At 36.8% G+C, this 18,652-nt stretch overlaps 1 protein-coding gene across 1 annotated transcript in view; it reads left to right on the top strand.

The window, feature by feature from the left end:
• Window positions 1-18,652, top strand: part of LOC140245756 (deoxynucleoside triphosphate triphosphohydrolase SAMHD1-like) — a 56,353-nt gene that overhangs the window by 24,367 nt on the left and 13,334 nt on the right. Inside the window, exons 4-9 of the mRNA XM_072325280.1 lie at window positions 1,333-1,507; window positions 1,908-2,048; window positions 10,673-10,888; window positions 13,753-13,844; window positions 15,458-15,514; window positions 18,389-18,578. Of these exons, the coding sequence (XP_072181381.1) occupies window positions 1,333-1,507; window positions 1,908-2,048; window positions 10,673-10,888; window positions 13,753-13,844; window positions 15,458-15,514; window positions 18,389-18,578 (871 nt within the window). The remainder of the gene's footprint in view (window positions 1-1,332; window positions 1,508-1,907; window positions 2,049-10,672; window positions 10,889-13,752; window positions 13,845-15,457; window positions 15,515-18,388; window positions 18,579-18,652) is intronic.

Below are 18,652 nucleotides of genomic sequence, written 5' to 3'. Positions count from 1 at the left end.
ATTTTAGGGTTTTGAAAGGGAGGCCAGGAAAATCACCCCTCCCCCTCATTACATGCTTTTGAGAACTATCAAAATCACCCCTACATGTAGGAAGAGTGCTGGGGTAAAGAGTGTCCACAATTTCTGCAACTGCATGGACAGCAATATATTTAGAGAAGGTCTCGTGCTGAATGTACCGCAGAAGATGCACTTCTGCAACACTTTTCCTTTACTCAGGGTTCAGGCTGGGATTTCTGCAGATGGTTATGTTTGAAAGATCTTAGGAAAGATTAGTAAACTACCCCTAATTTGAAAAATTCCCTAGGAGAGGGATAAAATACCCCCTATTTCAAGGAATTTTCGGGGAGCTGAGCCCCGATCATATTCCCCTTTTCTTGGGTTAGACGAATCATTAGACTACAGAATTATGTCCAAAAACAGAAAGTCGCGAAATTTTAAGGATTTTGATGACAAGACTTTAAACTCAATTTCCTCGGCTCAGCCGTCAGCAACTTTCAGATCCCTTTGGCGTGGCGGTTTGCACACACATGCACACAAACACACACGCACACACACACACACACACGCACATATATGTATATATACATACATATACATGCATCACAAAAACATAAAAAAGTCGTCAGACCTGGATTTTTAGGTAAGGCAGTTTCGGAAACAGATGACGTTACGCTGTGAAATGATTGTATATCTCAAGTGAATTGGACTGTCCTATTAAACCGATCTCAATAATAGAAAGAAAGCACATACTCCGGAAAAGTGTGAACTGAAAGAAAGGCCCTGAGGGTCTATTCAAGGGCTTAATCTTTATCAAGCCGTGCTAGCTGTGCGATGGATTGGACAAAAAGGAGGATGTAAACCACTGGAGTAGCAACGATGAAGGAATTATCTGATCATGGTGAAATTGAGCACGCTTTATTAATCCCTGTCCATCATCAATGCAAACTTATTTGCATTAGAGTTGAAATAAAAAGTATGCACAGCGTTTTTATGAAATTAAGATAACTTTAGCAGACTTCTCTATAAAAAAGAAGGGTTAGAGAAAACCTGTCAAGAACACAATTTCCTGTCCGTTTAATGATCCCATACTGTAGTATAATGTAAAAGAAGACTTGCTTTTTCAAGGATATATGTATATATATATATATATATATATATATATATATATATATATATATATATATATACATATAAAACCCCGAAAGATTGCCTAGGTTCATGCATTCCATCTAGTTTCAGCCTTGACACGAAGTCGGTGCTTGCGACTTTTTGGGATTATGTGATGCATGGTTACATTTAAACAGTATTACTCTCTTCATTACTATATTCCAGCGTCTGTCACATGGCAGGTGTACTCGCTAGAAGACTGAAAGCCGACAAGACCAGCAAGATGACGGAGGTCGATGTCCGATGTGTAGAAATTGCAGGTTTGTGCCACGATCTTGGACATGGGCCTCTCTCGCACACCTATCAGGAATTCATTGAGGAACAAGGAAAGGACTGGAAGGTACTTTTATTCATATTTTCATAAAGTAGTGTAGGAAGGAATTCGAAAAACAACATGTCGAAATAAGTAGGATGTTACTTTCTTGAAACATCATAATAATGCCGTTGCATGGACATGTATTCATATCTGAATATTCAACTTTACCACGAATGTCTCAACAGTAATTGTTTTTAGTCTTTTGAATAATGCCAAGATCAGGTTATTGGTATAGTACAATATTAAAAACAAACAAACAAACAAACAAACAAAACAAACAAAATAGCAACGTGACAATGAAATATCATGCCATTACTAACGTGCATATGACCTCCACTCTCTTCACTTTATCTGTGCTTCCTTCCCAACGTGCATATGACCTCCACTCTCTTCACTTTATCTCTGCTTCCTTCCCAACGACTAGCACGAAGAACAATCTGTACGCATTCTAAGACATCTAATCGAGGCAAACAATTTATACGGAGAGCTCCGCAGATTTCGAATTGATGACAAGGAAGTGCATGTTATTTTTCAACTGATTGACGTCAAAAACACGGAGAAGGAGGTAGGCCTATTCATGTACAATGTTTGAATGTCTGATACTCGTTCTTTTTGTTTGGTCGTTAATTTTTTTCATTTCTTTGCGTTTGAGTTGTTACAGGGAGTCATTGGTAACAATTGTGTCACACTTATAGCCTACTTAGACAGAACAGATTTAAATTTATTGATCTTATTATGTATATGTATATGGGTGAGAATTTTGAACGATGTACAATTGCCAATTTTCGCACCTTATGACACTCTTTCCCTTAGAACACACCAGGATGATCTAAGAAACCAGATTCTTTCCTGTCATCTCAAAGCCTGGTAAATTTCCTTTCAGGAAATGTATGGTTTCGTTGACTTTTGAGTGATATTTTGCATTTGACAAGGACTTAAAGCGTAAAAATACGGTAAAAACGCTACTTTTGCAATAATTTTTGTTTTTCAAACAAATGATGTGCCTTCGTTATGGTACGTGGCATCTAATATCCGACTGTGTTGTGGATCTGACATATCATGGGCATGTACCATAGAATAAGAATTTTATGAGCACGTATATAATTACAGTGAACAATTGAAATACCCAAGCCCTAAATAGGCGAACGTCCGTGATGCTTTTATTTCTATCGCTGCTGCAAATTCTACTTTGTTGTCCCAACTGTAATGTATACGAACATTTAGTTTTCCACCTAATGTACATATCCTGCAAATATTGTACGCCTGCTGGCTGTACATGGGACGTAACATTCTTTTATGCAAAATTATACTGAGTTTTCGTTACGGACGTGCGTCCGTTATGTACTAATAAAGATCGTAGCCCATTAACCGTTATTGGCGATATTGTTCTGAGTCGTAATCAACTAAGGTCCAGCCACACGATGATATGTATGTTATGAGTTTGTGTCCATCCCTTGTCAAATGCGAACCGAAATTACATTTTTAGACGAAACTCCGAGAAAAAAAAAAGAACGTCCGTGATGATTAAGACATTATCGAGTGGGGCACCATCTTGCTTTGATGGCGAACGTACATTTTACCGTTGGTTCTCTAGCCAAAGAGCTGCATGTCATGTTTGGAGCGGACTGGGGCTCGTCTGCAGTTTTTGGACCATACGATTCACCGAAAATCAAGAAAATAATTAATATTTTCTCTTGAAAATTCACATCCTAATCCCTCTCTAAGCAATATATATGTTGAACGGGTGTCAAATTTCTTATAATTTATTATACTACTTGTATTATATATGTGACCCTGCACCTCAAAACAAACAAAAAGTCGCCGGACATGAACTTTTAGTTAAGATCATATTGTGAAAGAGCAGACTTTAAGTTTTAAATTGATGTATAACTCAAATAAAATGGACTTTCCTAACCTATCTAAATATTGGAAAGAAAGCACAAACTCAGTAAAAGTGTGAACTGAGAAAAGAGGCTCTGAAGTACAGTGTCTATTCAAGCGCTTAATCTTTACCAAACCGTGCTGGCTGTGAGATGAATGGGACAAAAAACAGGAAGTAAACCACCAGAGTAACAACAATAAAGAGATTATCAGATTAAACTGAAATTGAGCATGCCTCATTAACATATTCTGTCCGTAATTAATGCCAACTTTCAAAGCAGTAGCCCTATCCTTTCAAAAGTTATTAGAGTTGAAAGTGAAGAGTGTGGACAAGGTTTTTCAGAAATGAAAAAGGGATTCTAAAGACACACTTAATCACACTATTCTACCAAAAATGTTCGAGATAAACTGCTAAAAAACACACTTTCCTGCCCGTTTTATGATACCAAATTTTAGCATAATGTAAAAGAACACCCGTTCTTTGAGAAAATATGAAAAAGTCAAGTTCGGCTAGGTTGACCCATTTCACTTAGTTTCAGTCCTCACGCAAAATCAGTGTGTGCGACTTTATGTTCGGTTTGAGGTGGACGGTCACTTATGATATATTTATATGTATTATATATAATATATATATATATATATATATATATATATATATATATATATATATATATATGAAGAGTTTGTTTGCAAAAACCGATAAGTCCATTTTTGAAGAATTTTTTTTCATATTTTTTTTTTGTCATTGAGTACACAATAATACCTTTCAAATGATATATTGGTCACTACATATAAAGGTACATTTTTGAAGTTACGGTCAAAACAAGCAAACATTTTCTTATTTTTATTTTTATTTTTCTTGACCTTTAATCGCAAATATCTCCATTTGGCAAATATGGACTTATCGGTTTTTGCAAGCAAACTCTTCATATATATATCAGGAGCGGATCCAGAAATTCTGTAAAGGGGGGGGGGGGGCGCAACTAATATATCTCCTGCCACTTTCGGGTTTCATTATTTTTTTTCTTTTTATTTCTTTTGTTTTTAACGATAAATACAGGGGGGTGCGCGCCTCTTGCGCCCCCTCTGGATCCGCCATTGTATATTGTATCTATATGTTATATTATATTAATCATAATACCTTTTTAGATTTTCGAAAGAGTTAGGAAGGCTATTTACTCTCTGTCGATTAGTTAACCGTCCTGGAACATGACCCTAGTATTAGAACGAGCGTCCGTAACAATTTCAGCGTGACGTATACAATCCGACCGATAGGGATAACTTGTCTCGAAAGAGTCCTTTATTCTTTAAAACTTTTAGCTCCAATAGCGACAAATATAGTTTTACAAAGTAAACAATGAGCTTAGAGCAGTATTTTCCGATTTTTTGTAGGCGGTATGTGATCACGATGACCAAACGGCTCAAAATTTTCTCGTAATTGTACGTTTGTTTTCCCTCTAATTATATAAAAACAGCTAAACACTGAAAACCAAGTTTCATAGGAAAATGGATTTTGCGTAATCTGTAATTTCTGTGCATTTAAATTTCTTTCTGATTAGGTTTTGGAGACAATTCGCACTGCTATGGGTTCTGAAAGTTTCGCTAACGGACGTTCTCTCAGAGAAAGGAAATTTCTGATAATTACAAATACAGTTCATCACTGTACATTAACCCTAATCCCACCGGGTTTTTTGAGGGACTTGAAACCACGGGGGGGGGGGGGGGCTTTTTGCCCTCCCCCCCCCCCTTCAGATCTCAGTCGTGGATCGCGCGATCCTCACGAAAAATTGCACTATTAAAGGTAAAGGCCAATGTAATCTACAAGACTGTATTGTTTGATTTTTTTTTTCAAATTTTTAATTTATGTGTTTTATATTAATGAATTTATGCTAATTTAAGCCAAAAAAAAAAAAAAATCAGATGTTCCGCGTGTATATCTTTTGAGTTAGGTAGCTGCCATCTCAAACAGAACACATCCAGTTTTGGTCTCCACACAGCAAAAAAAAAAAAAAAAAAAACCAAAAAAAAAAACCAAAAAAAACAGTGGTGTTAGATTTAACACCATGGGTGTTAAATCTAACACCGGCCCAGCTTCAATAAAAGACCACATCATCTGGTGTTGAAGCTACACCGTCACTGGTGTTAAGATACCCAACACCCGTGGGTGTTAATATATGCCAACACCAGCCTCGGTGTTTATTCAACTCTTAATTAGACTGTGGTGTTCATTTGACACCCCAAAACCAATAATGGTCTAAGTTCAACACCCGTGGTGTTAAAATATACCAACTCCAGCTTTTGGTGTTGCTTAGATTATTGATAAGTTGACACCTTTTGTTGTTCTTTTGACAGCCTTTTAACACCAATGGCGGTGTAACTTCAAAACCTTTTTTTTTTTGTTACAATCTATGCTCCAACACCTGTTATGGTGTTATTTAAACACTTCCAAGTGTTATAAGTTCACATCATTTGATGTTTATATGACACCATAGAAGTGTTGATTCAACGCCGCTTCAGAGTGTGAAATAAACTCCAAGTGATGTCAACATATTAACACTTTGAAGTGTTCATATCTTGACATCATTTCACACTCTCCACATTCAATCGCACAAAATAACACAGTAATGTAAGTAGGTGATAGACAGTCACGTGCTACAAGGTTGATCAAAACATTCAATTACTGTTTGTCTCAACAAAACACAGTAATTCTATTACATGCAATGATAGCCTCATCTCTACAATATAAGTATTCAAATGAAATACCTTTGGCCCTTTTAATTGGTTCTTTAATAATCTATGCAAATGAGAAACATTATGGCTATTGTTGGCTCAATATCAAATTTAAATACTCACTCTGAAGACCTTAGGCCTTCTTGGCACTATTAAGTTGAATTCACAAATTAAATTCATACTAGTTTTACATCTTCTTGGCTTTATAATTCTAATGTTCAAATTGAATTGCCTGCTCAGCTGTATAATTCAAATAATTATTTAACATAGATCAGCCAATTTGGTTTAAAAAATTTAACATAGACTCTTTCTTTTGATCAATGCTATTGCAAGTAATTATACAAGCACATGACATTCGGGCCATTTGAATATTCAAATGACACACATTAGGCATTCTTTGCCCAATATTTTCAAGTAGAACTGGATGTGATTGATACCCCCACCTAAAACTGAGAGAGTTAGCTCTATTTACGTCATTCTTGTGTGCCTTTTATTGAAAAAAAAGACCAAACAAAAGTGTTTTTACCATAGCAACAAATTGTTCAATAGTAAGATCAGTGTACGACTTATTTAAAGATTACGCTGGTCACATGTGCCAAACCTCATGTCGGTTGCTAGAAAGCTGAGGGAGCTTACACAATTCACAGTATTTTTTGTTTGATTTTCATTTAAAAAGATGTTTACCATGCAACACCTACTTCCAGCGTTGACAAAAGATGTGCTTTGCACATCGAAAAATTACATTGACCCTCTGTGCAATATTTCAGGTCAGATGCTCAAAAACTGGGGGAGATAGCGTAATCAACTGGTAATGTGTAAGATTTTCATTTGAAAATGTCAATGCCATGACGACACTTTATTTGACAATGACAAAAGATGACATTTGCACATGAACATACTACAGTGGTCACGTGCCAAATTTCAAGTCAAATGCTTAAAACGTGAGGGAGTTATAAGTCAATCACAATATCTTTGATTGCTTTGTATTGATAAGAATAATGTTAGCATGGCAACGCATTGTTTAACATTGACGAAAAAAGTGTTTTTCACATTTAAAATGTATCTTGTCACAATATAGGTGTCATATCTCGAGTTAATTGCTAAAAATTGAGAGAGTTAGCTAAATCCACTTATAGTTTGTATGATTTTCATTACAAAATATCATTACCATGCCAACACACTATTTGACAATGACGGAAGATAAAATTTTCACATGAACATAATACAGTGGTCACATGTGCCACATTTAAAGTCAAATGCTCAAATTCTGAGGGAGTTTCAAGATGCTGTTGCCATGAAAACGGATTTATGACCCCCACAAAAAGAAAAAAAAAAAGGGTTTCTAACACATGTAAAAGTTACAAGCTCGTTGTTCTATGTCCCCTCGACTGAAGGTAATAACCTCTTCATCAATACGGTCATCGACTACTAAAGCGTACTACTTCATAAACATTATCATCAGTCTTCATCTCAGTTCCTCAATCGCATTGCCGTAGAACTGGATTTGGAGTATCTTCACAATTTCATCGTCACATTGATGATTCTTTAAGTGTCTTATAAAACCACTGAACGGATCAAATTATGTCTGTGCACAGTCCCCCTGGCCGCAATGAATTGTTTGTCCATCACTCAGTCCATGTTTGTAAGGCAAACAGTGAAAAAAGACACCAAAAAATGCAAACAAACAGAGTTTCAGTGGGAACTCCTGCAAAGAATGCATAGCTTCATTTTTTTTATTTGCAAGTTTAGATCTCAGTTCACGAACTCGGGGTGATTCCGAATGTCCTAATGTTGAGGAGAGGTTTTGCCTACCGTAGACCAAACATATATTTTTAAAGCGCTTTGAACAATGCATCACGGACGTTCGCTGTAATTGTCATAATATTTTATGCCTTAATAGATTCGTATTTTTCTCTTCACAATGATTTTTATGTTATTCCCTAAGTAGCCTGAACATGCTGCGACCAAACAGAAAAAAAAAAACCGAAATAAACCGAGAAAGTGCTCCCCAGTTATATGCAGAACATATTGAAACAAAGAGGATGAAATGACGGAAGAAGTCTGTAGTGGGCATGTGTCAAGAAGAAACGTAAAAGTATCAAAAGGACGTGGAAACATTTGAATGAAAATGAGAAGAAACAGAGAAGGGATCGATCTCCAACACACAGAGAAAAGAATTGTCAGTGCAGTCCCGTTATACCGAATTCCTCTGGAGGAGCTTTGTTTGTTTGTTTATTTTTTATTCATCGAAATGTCGTCAGAAGCGAACAAAAATAATGCATTTTGGAACTATTGTCTGATGAAAACAGGCAAATCGTCCGTTTATCATGAGATGGTGGGGTTTTTTTATACTCATCAATGAAAAGCAATGGTAATTTGCAATATTCCCTTGATTTTTTTTTTTCATTTTACATTTAAGAAACAGAGAGATCGTCAAGTTGTTTGTGCTTTTGTGCTTACTTTAGAAACACATGTTAAAACAGTGATGATTAAGTAGTAGGTTTAAGGTTGCACTTTGATACGCTCGCTCTTCTAAAGATTCGTTACTCTGAACGTCCAAAGGTTTGTTATTCCGAAAATTAAATAAAAGGATCGTAGTTAATTCAGGAGGTTTCTTTTTAAAAATGTTCTTATTCCAAAGCTTGTTATTCCGAAACTGAAATATATATGTTCACTATTCTTTATGTCCGTTCTTCTAAAAGTCGAATGGGCCTGATTTTAGTCTTGGTGAAAACGATTATTATGATGTTTTGAAATCTCTAAGATTTTGGTGTTAGTTAGTTGTTTCTCCATATTTGGATAAACGAACCTGATTTCTCATGTTCCAATTAACAAACCTTCGGCAATCCTATCATTTACCGAATAAAAACAAAAGCTCCATGATTATACGAACCTTAGTCAATTTTCGGATTGATAATCCGTATGAATAGCGAGCCTCCGAAATGACCCGCTACAAAATATATGTTAAAACGAACCACATTGTATAATATCGAAGTCGCAAACATCCATCCAAACGTAACTGGTTCTACGGCAAGCCGAATTCTCCCTGGTTTTGGTATCTCTGAGAGTGCAAAGTGATCACATTTTGAAAATAAAATTGCAAGGGTTGACAAAAATTGCCCTAAATTCATGACGCATCCATCAAAATTAAAGAACCTCGTTTTATTCTATTGGAAAAAGAATGGCCTTTCCAATAGCATGCAAATTAATGATATATTTACAAAAATATTGCTAAAGGTAAAGATCTTAGGTGTTCCTTTCTTTCTGGGGCACCCTGTATATAGCCTATAGTGACCGTGCACTTCAAAACGAACATAAAGTCGCACACACTGATTTTGCGTGAGGACTGAAAATAAGTGAAATGGGTCAACCTAGCCGAACTTGACTTTTTCATATTTTCTGAAAGAGCGGGTCTTCTTTTACATTATGCTAAAATTTGGTATCATAAAACGGGCAGAAAAGTGTGTTTTGTTAGCAGTTTATCTCGAACATTTTTGGTAAAATAGTGTGATTAGGTGTGTCTTCAGAATCCCTTTTTCATTTTTTGTCCACTCTTCACTTTCAACTCCAATAACTTTTGAAAGGATAGTGTTACTGTTTTAAAAATTGGCATCAATTATGGACAGAATGTGCTAATGAGTCATGCGTAATTTCAGTTTAATCTGATAATCTCTTCATTGTTGTTACTCTGATGGTTTACTTCCTGTTTTTTGTCCCATTAATCGCACAGCCAGCACGGTTTGGTAAAGATTAAGTGCTTGAATAGACACTGTAATTCAGGGGCCTCTTTTCTCAGTTCACACTTTTCCTGATTTTGTGCTTTCTTTCCAATATTTACATAGGTTAGGAGAGGCCATTTGATTTGAGTTATACATCATTTTAAAGCTTGAAGTCTGTTCTTTCAGACTCTGGTCTTAACTAAAAATTCATGTCTGGCGACTTTTTGTTTGTTTTTAGGTGCAGGGTCACATATATAAATATATATAAAAATGTATATACATATGCGCGTCTGCGTATGTGTGTGTATGTGTGTGTGTGTGTGTATTTTGTGTGACCGTGTTTCACAAAAGCAACCGAAACTTTATGCCCCAATTTTACGCGAGGAATCCGAATAGGTGAAATTGGTCCTAGTTATATTTGTTATAGTTTTTCAAAGAATACTTTATTTCCACATAATCCTCAAGAATCGGACCGTAAAAAAGGGGGTAAAACATGTCTTTGTGTTTGTGCAGTTAATAGCGGTTCTTTTCTATGGACTCACTTCTCAAATTAGTATGATAAACGTGTTTTACAGCTCCCTTGTAATTTCTTAAAAAGAACCCTTCACATATGTTTCTTTCCAACCTGAGTGAGTTTTGAAGAATGAGATACCTGCCCTTGAAGTTACTATTAGCCACGACTTGAATTTGCTCAATAGGTGTAAACAAAGAAAGTCAACCTTAAATCATGATCCTTCTATATGTTGCTTTATATCGATTCCTGTTATCTGTTTGTCTCATTCATTGGAATACATAACTGCTCATAACATGCTATGACAATGAACTTTATTTGGGTTTTATTATCATTCTTTTTTTAAAGGATTTGATTCCTCCACATAAGTTCTTCCTGAAGCAGATTGTTAACAACAGCATTAACGGCATAGATGTCGACAAGTGGGACTATGTCGCAAGAGACGCACGCCTGTTGGGCATCCCGTCAGCATTTGAAGTCGAACGCGTTCTCAAGTTTGTTAAAGCCTGCTACGTTAAACGAAACGATGAAGAGAAAAGGAAAGAAATTTGCTTCAGAGATAAGGTATGCCAGATGAAAACAAAGAAAGAGAATATATATATATATATATATATATATATATATATATATATTGTATTATAGTGGAGTCGTTCCTTAAGGCCGTGTCACACATTTCCGGCCAAGCTAAGCGGAATTGTTGGGGGGATTCTGACCTGATAGACGCGTGCTACTTACCTTCTACTTGCGTGTATTCCGTGTGACCTGCGTGATGGCTTTGAAACCGACCCGTTTTATGTTACGAGCGCCTTACGGGAACTGAGAGTTGCCTGCGAGGTATTGCCGGTAAGTGTCTCTTACTGGTGTTCTGCGTGTACCTCTATGAGCGAACTCCCACGGCTCACTCGGAACAAGTTAGTATCATGATGTTCAAGGTCTTGTCATACCGTATCTGAGAAAGTTTTGCGGGTTGACTTGTGGGGAAACAAATTTGCTACCCGGAGCTCTCGGCAGTTGGTCCGCACCTGACAGTACCTATAGAGCCTATCTTGTCTGTAGTTGCCCGGATGTACGCACGCTAGTCCGATACAACCGCAGCCAAAATTTGAGCATGACCAAAACTTTTTCTTTTCCGGGTGAGAAGCGGGGATGCCCGGAGAGGTCCACGCACAACGCCTGCAAGAGGCCCTTAGCGGCAGGACGTTGCATGCAACTCTCACGCAGGTACTTCGAAGTCCCCATATGCAGCCAACATAACGACATTCAGTGAGTCACACAGTGTACCCGCAAGCAGAATTTAAGTAGAACGCGTCAAGCAAGTAAGACACATGCCCTGACTCACCCAAATCCTTGTCCGCCCTCAGAAATTGTCCGATATGCTGGAAAATCCCTACACCCATCTCGCCGGTGAAGCTTGACCGTAAAGGTGTGGCAGGGCCTAAATATGTTTGCTGGTAAAAAAAAAAAAAAAAAAAAAGAAGAAGAAGAAGAAAGAAAATGGCTTGGCTTCAAATTATAAACGGGGACGTGCCGTAAGAGGTTCTTAAAATGTAGACAAGCGTGTCTACATTATATCCTTTATGTCCACTTTTGTTATGATGACCCCCCCCCCCAAAAAAAAAGATCACATCGATCACTATTATTTTCTCATTCTGTATATTGACTAGGCATACTTATACCGTTTTCCAAGGCAGTTATACAAATGTTGGTTTTGGTAAACGGGTATGAAGTCAAACGTAGCCATCAAGGCTGAGCTCTTTAGATTTTGCATTTCCGTGAACCAATTCGGTTCCATATTGATATATTGCATTGTTCTATGACACATACAGCGGAACGCGAAAATGGATATAGGGGCATACGTATGTATACCACGTTACTGTGTTCGAATATTTAGATAACTAACCTCTCCGCTCTCTGTCGACCGTAAAAAAATATAACAAACATACAGACAAACAAACAAACAGACAAAAAAAAAAAAACATCATTTGGGCATTGGAAGATGTCGGATTAGCGGTTTGATTAATTATGTATAAAAATATATATCTGAAAACCGACGCGTCAAGGCTCCAGACGAACGGTGCATTATATATAAATATATAAATGTATATATATATATATATATATATACATATATATATATATATATATATATATAATATAATATATATATAATATAATATAATATATATATATATATATGAAGGGGTCGGTGCAATATAGTGCTAACCCACACAATAGTCATTTTGAGATAATCGCTGTTGAATGTTTGGAAAGTCCATACATTGTACATTAATAAAACATGAATGCATTTATTTTACCATCTTATTGGTTGAATTCAAATATGATATTTTCACAGAGGTTAGAGTAAAGGAAAAGGATTATGAAAATGCATCTGACTCAATTTTGACAAAAGTGTGGGTTAGCACTATATTGAACCGACCCCTTCATATATCCGTGCACCTCAAAACGGACATAAAGTCACACACACTGAGGACTGAAAATAAATGAAATGGGTCAACCTAGTCGAACTTGACTTTTTCATATTTTCTGAAAGAGCGGGTCTTCTTTTACATTATGTTAAAATTTGGTATCATAAAACGGGCAGGAAAGTGTGTTTTTTAGCAGTTTATCTCGAACATTTTTGGTAGAATAGTGTGATTAGGTGTGTCTTTAGAATCACTTTTCTATTTCTGAAAAACTTTGTCCACACTCTTCACTTTCAACTCTAATAACTTTTGAAAGGATAGTGCTACTGCTTTGAAAGTTGGCATTAATTATGGACAGAATGTGTTAATGAGGCATGCTTAATTTCAGTTTAATCTGATAATCTCTTCATTGTTGTTACTCTGGTGGTTTACTTCCTGGTTTTTGTCCCATTCATCGCACAGCAAGCACGGTTTGGTAAAGATTAAGTGCTTGAATAGACACTGTACTTCAGAGCCTCTTTTCTCAGTTCACACTTTTCCTGAGTTTGTGCTTTCTTTCCAATATTTAGATAGGTTAGGAGAGTCCATTTGATTTGAGTTATACATCATTTTAAAGCGTAAAGTCTGCTTTTTCAGAATAAGGTCTTAACTAAAAATTAATGTCTGGCGACTTTTTGTTTGTTTTGAGGTGCAGGGTCACACACACACACACACACATATATATATATATATATATATATATATATATATATATATATATATACTTATATAATCTCTCCTCACTCTATTTTGCGCAGAAAACAGTGATCATTCAAGGAACATGGTTGTGAAGTCACGTATACTGTCTTCCTTTTAGCAAAGACTTTAAAAGCTGGGTAGCCAGTTTGGATATGAGGATCGTCTTGGATGTGCTCTTCATGACAGGAGTAATACCCAGAAACATGTTATTTTAATGATTAATTTTCAAACTTGCTTCTATTCTTATTTCTATTTTTTCTTGAATAGGTTGCAAGTGATCTCAATCACCTGTTTCTTACTAGGCGACGGCTTCATTACGCAGCTTATCATCACAGAGTGACAACTTCGATATCAATTATGTAAGAAATACTCAGTAATGTGAATCTTTCAGTCAGATTGCATTGTCTACTGAATGCTGGATTGATGAATCAAGTGAAAACAGAGTTCTGATCTAAATTTTAGGCAAGACAAATGAATGGGAGTAAATTCATGCCGTGATGAATGCTTCCGTTTTCCATGGCTTCGAGTAACATTTCCAACTGCAGCAGTTTGTGATATGGAATGTAATTTGCTAAAAGAATGTCTGTTGCGGCACAAATTGTCACCCCTGCACAAATTGTCGCCCCCTATAACAGGGTGCGACAATGTGTTTTGCAGGGTGTTTGAGGCACAATTTGTCGCCCCTGCACAATTTTGTCACCTGGCTACAAACTGGGCTGCTCCTGCAGTTCCCAATTTTGTTTACTTTACAGGGGACAATTTGTGCAGGCAAAATAAAATATACCTGCACAAATTGTCGTCGCTTGTTCTCTTCAAGCTGCAGAAGCTACTGCTGAAATGCACCATGAAATTTGTGGTTGAGGTGGTTGTTCATGCGTTATACTTGGGTGGGGTGGGTATGACTTCTAGATGTGATGTGTACGTCAATGTGTGTGCGTGTGTGTGTGTGTGTGTGTGTGTGTGTGTGTTTGTGTGTGGAGGTTGCATGGTTTATGTGGTGTGTGGTGTGTAGGCGAGGATATGTGACTTGTGTATACGTGTGCGCATAGCTGTGTGTGTGTGTCTGTGTCTGTGTCTGTGTGGAATCTGTGTGCATGTGTGATGGTTATACAGTGGTAGTGGTTTGTCTGTATGTGTGTGCATGTGTGCGTGTATATGTGTTCATGAATGTTATATTTAGCAATATCAATATATATCAATATATATATATCAATATATATCAATATATATATATATATATATATATATATATATATATATATATATTTATATATTTATATATATATATATACACATATATGCTTGCATGTAGTGTGTACATGTAGGCCCTGTGTCTATGTATGTCTCTTTTTTTTTCGAGTCCACCCCTCTCCATCTGCTGATTCTTTCCCCGCCTAAACACAAACACAAGCACATAGACACGGAGACACACACAGACTCACACACACACACACACACACGCACACACACGCACGCAGACATTCTTCACGCATACACACACGTACACACCTATCCCCATTAAACTCTCCCATCATCTGCCCACTCCAAACACACTAACACACTCACACACACACCCGTCCCTCAAACCCACACCACATTGTTTGCATGTGTGTAGACATGTAAAGTTATGTGTTGATATTAATGCCTATGTCAAGGACAATTATTACCCCCAAATGTGTTTCGAGGGCAGGAGACAATTTGTGCTGTCCACCCTATGCACAATTTGTCGCCATGCGACAAATTGTGCAGTTGAGACAATGTGTGCCGCAACAAACGTTCAAAGATGCTTATCAGCCATACTTCACATAATGAAAGTTTATACAAGGTCATTTTATGTGTTAAAATGCAGAGTGTATGGAGAAAAGGACCGGTGTCATATCGTCATTTTTTAATGATAATAATGTGCATTTATACAGCGAATACATGTCTGCTCTGAAAGTTTTACAGAATTAACTTCCCTTTGTTTTGCCAGGTACAGACATGCATTTCGATTGGCTTATAAACATCTCAAATTTCAAGGAAAAAATGAGTAAGTTTTCTGATTGAAACTCTTGCGAAAAATTGTAGGGGATAATACAATTTTTGAACTCTGAAAACTATCATGGAATCATGTATTTGTTTAGATGAGAATTAATCTTCTTTGGAAAATGGAGACTTACGCATTCCTTCAAAATGTATCATTACCTTGCTGAAAAGACATTGAAAGTTATACTGTTTTCTCTGTAAAAAAAAAACAAAACAAAACAAAAAAAAAACAAACAAACAGAAAACAGAATGTGTATAAACTATAGATTATGAAGTCTTTCATTCCATCCAATATGCGATTCAAGCTTTATTAATCACACATTTATTATGTCACATTCAAACTATGAACTGCTTGTTATGGCTCAGGTCCGATATTTATATATTGAAAGGAATTTACAGATACAAAAGATGGCTCTTCGATCTGTTTTAACTTGGAAATTCGTTTACACATTTCACACATTTCATGTTCATAAATCGTTGAAAATACATGAATTGCATCTTATTCATCTTGTACTTCAGCTGTTCAATCAATGAAATGTACAGCCTCCTCTCAGTTAATATAACAAAAACCGTCACATATAATGATAATAACTCTATACTTGGCAGCAAAAACATCTTAGCAAATACCTCATACGCGTACAACTTTCCACAAAGCGCTTCATCAATTCTGGTCGATTTCAAATAATTAGTCCGCCGATGTCAAATCTTGCCCCCACCTCCTCTCCCCCCCCCCCCCCCCCCCACCAAATTTGTCTGTATTCTAGCAGCTGGGCTTCAAAACAAATTCTTGGCTCGTATTATATAATTGGTGTGTAACCGTTAATCAATGATCAGTATGTGTATTATTTTTGTGTTGCAACTATAGGCAATTTGTCTGATTGTCTGGCCATCAAACTTACACTGTGATCTGAATGTCACATATTCGTCACAGCTTTCATTAGAGTAAGTGAAAAAAAAAATATCTAACTAGTCTACATTGACATTAATGACAACCTACATGTGACCCTGCACCACAAAACTAAATAAAAAGTCGCCAGACATGGAGTTCTATTTAAGGGCAGATTCTGAATAAGTAGACTCAAAGCTTTGAAATGATGTTTAACTCAATTTAAATGGACTCCCCTCACCTACCTACAGTGACCTAAATACTGGAATCAAAGCACAAACTCTGGAAAAGTGTAAACTGAGAAAAGAGGCTCTGAAGTACACGATCTATTCAAGACCTTAATCTTTACCAAGCTGTGCTAGCTGTGCCATGAAAGTGACATAACACAGTGTAAGAGTGTGAATTGTGTGTCCCTTGTCGGGTGATGTAGCGTGGTACAATCACAACTCTTACGTTCAGATGCGAAGGAAAACCAGGTTCATACCATGATATGCAATTTAGACAAGTGCACATTTTGGTAAAATCTATAATGTATCCAGCGTAGAATAACAACAAATGTATCCAGCATAGAATAACAACAAGTGTATATTATGCACGCAGACTCCCTTATTTCGCTTGGTAGCCATATGGATATGGCTAGGGAGTATCACCAGTGAGGACTTGTCCCCAAGAGGGGGAAATCCAGAATGATCCATCTAACCATGTGAGATACTGAGATGGGTCTTTGATGAAAGAATTACTTTGGTTACAATGATGTAGCAGAACTGGACAAAGGACTGACTGTGGGAACTGTAAATACAGGAATCTAAATTACTTACAGAACAAAAGAAAGGATTAAGTATTAAGTTCATTGCGGATTACTAGAGGAAGGAGTATATTGTGATGGTGGGCTTTTACATTGGAAGTTTGCTTGGTAGTTTGATGACATTGTTAATGAAAGGATATAAGAACTATTAAAGTGTGGGAATTGTAAACAGGAGTTTACAAGGAAGTTCAATGACATTGCTAATGAAAAGATATAGGAACTTTGAAACTGCGGAGATTGTAAACAGGGTTTGGGGTGGACTGGATTTCTAAATGAATCAGTGTTCAGGGTAGCATCTTTCCGTCTTACAACAGAATGTAAACCACCGGAGCAACATCATTAAAGGGATTATCAGATTAAGCTGAAATTAAGCATGTTCTACTAACACATTCTGCCCACGACTTATGCTGACTTTCAGAAAGATAGCGCACTCCTTTTAAAAGTTATTAAACTTGAAAATAAAGAGTGTGTAAGGGATTTTAAGAAATGAAAAGTGGCCTCTAAGACATACCTTATCATTCCCCTAATCAAAGGGTTGTAGGAAAAAAAAAATCTTAAACACACTTTCCCATTCATGTTAAGATCCCAAACTTAAAATAGTGCAGAAGAAGGATATCTCTTTCAGGAAATATGCCAAACTCATGATTAGCTTGGTTGAACCATTTCACCTTTTTTTGTGTCCTCACTTAAAAACAAGGGGTGCGACTTTTCGTTTGTTTTATGGTTCATGGCCATAAATTGTCGTTTTGTTTGCGCCGAAATGAATATACGCCAGACCAGGTCATTACCTCAATATGCATGATCACTATTTTTTTTAAAGATACATAGCTCGCTCTTGCACTCTATGATATAAATGTAACCGTCACTACTCAATGTCATTTTTATGCGGGTACTCGTTATTTCTTCCTTCTGTACCTCCTACTTCATTTCTCACCCCAGCCCTACCTTCTAAAATATCTCATTTCCCCCATCTAATTAGTACATGTAATATACTTTCTTTGATGGTTGGTTTAACAAGGTTGATAGTGAAAATAAACCAAAACTGAAATGGAAATATCTTTTCGCCCCATATTTGAAAGAGGGTTCTTGTATGTAAAACCGTATCGTAATATAACTGAATATGCCGTAAACATATCATAACTGCTATCCATCGTTTGTCCTTCTCCTTGGGTGCCTTGTTTGCGAAGGATGTTTAACCTTCTAGATTGCTGGAAAGACGAGGAAGCATTCTGCAAGGCGACCGATGTCATCACTCGCGACATCATGGGATCAAAATCCACAAATCCGGGAATGGAGAAAGCCCAACGAATCATCAGACGAATCTACTCAAGACAGCTTTACCAATGTATAATAGAGATCACGCATGCAAAGGGAAAGGTAACAAGTGTTCCACCATCCACTCCATCAGTCAAACTCCAAAATTAGTATTAAAGGGGATAGCAACTAACTGA

The sequence above is a fragment of the Diadema setosum genome, unplaced genomic scaffold (assembly GCF_964275005.1).
Source record: "Diadema setosum unplaced genomic scaffold, eeDiaSeto1 scaffold_29, whole genome shotgun sequence".
Taxonomy (NCBI): domain Eukaryota; kingdom Metazoa; phylum Echinodermata; class Echinoidea; order Diadematoida; family Diadematidae; genus Diadema; species Diadema setosum.
The sequence above is the reverse complement of the archived record's forward strand: the minus strand, read 5'-3'. Positions and strand labels throughout refer to the sequence as shown.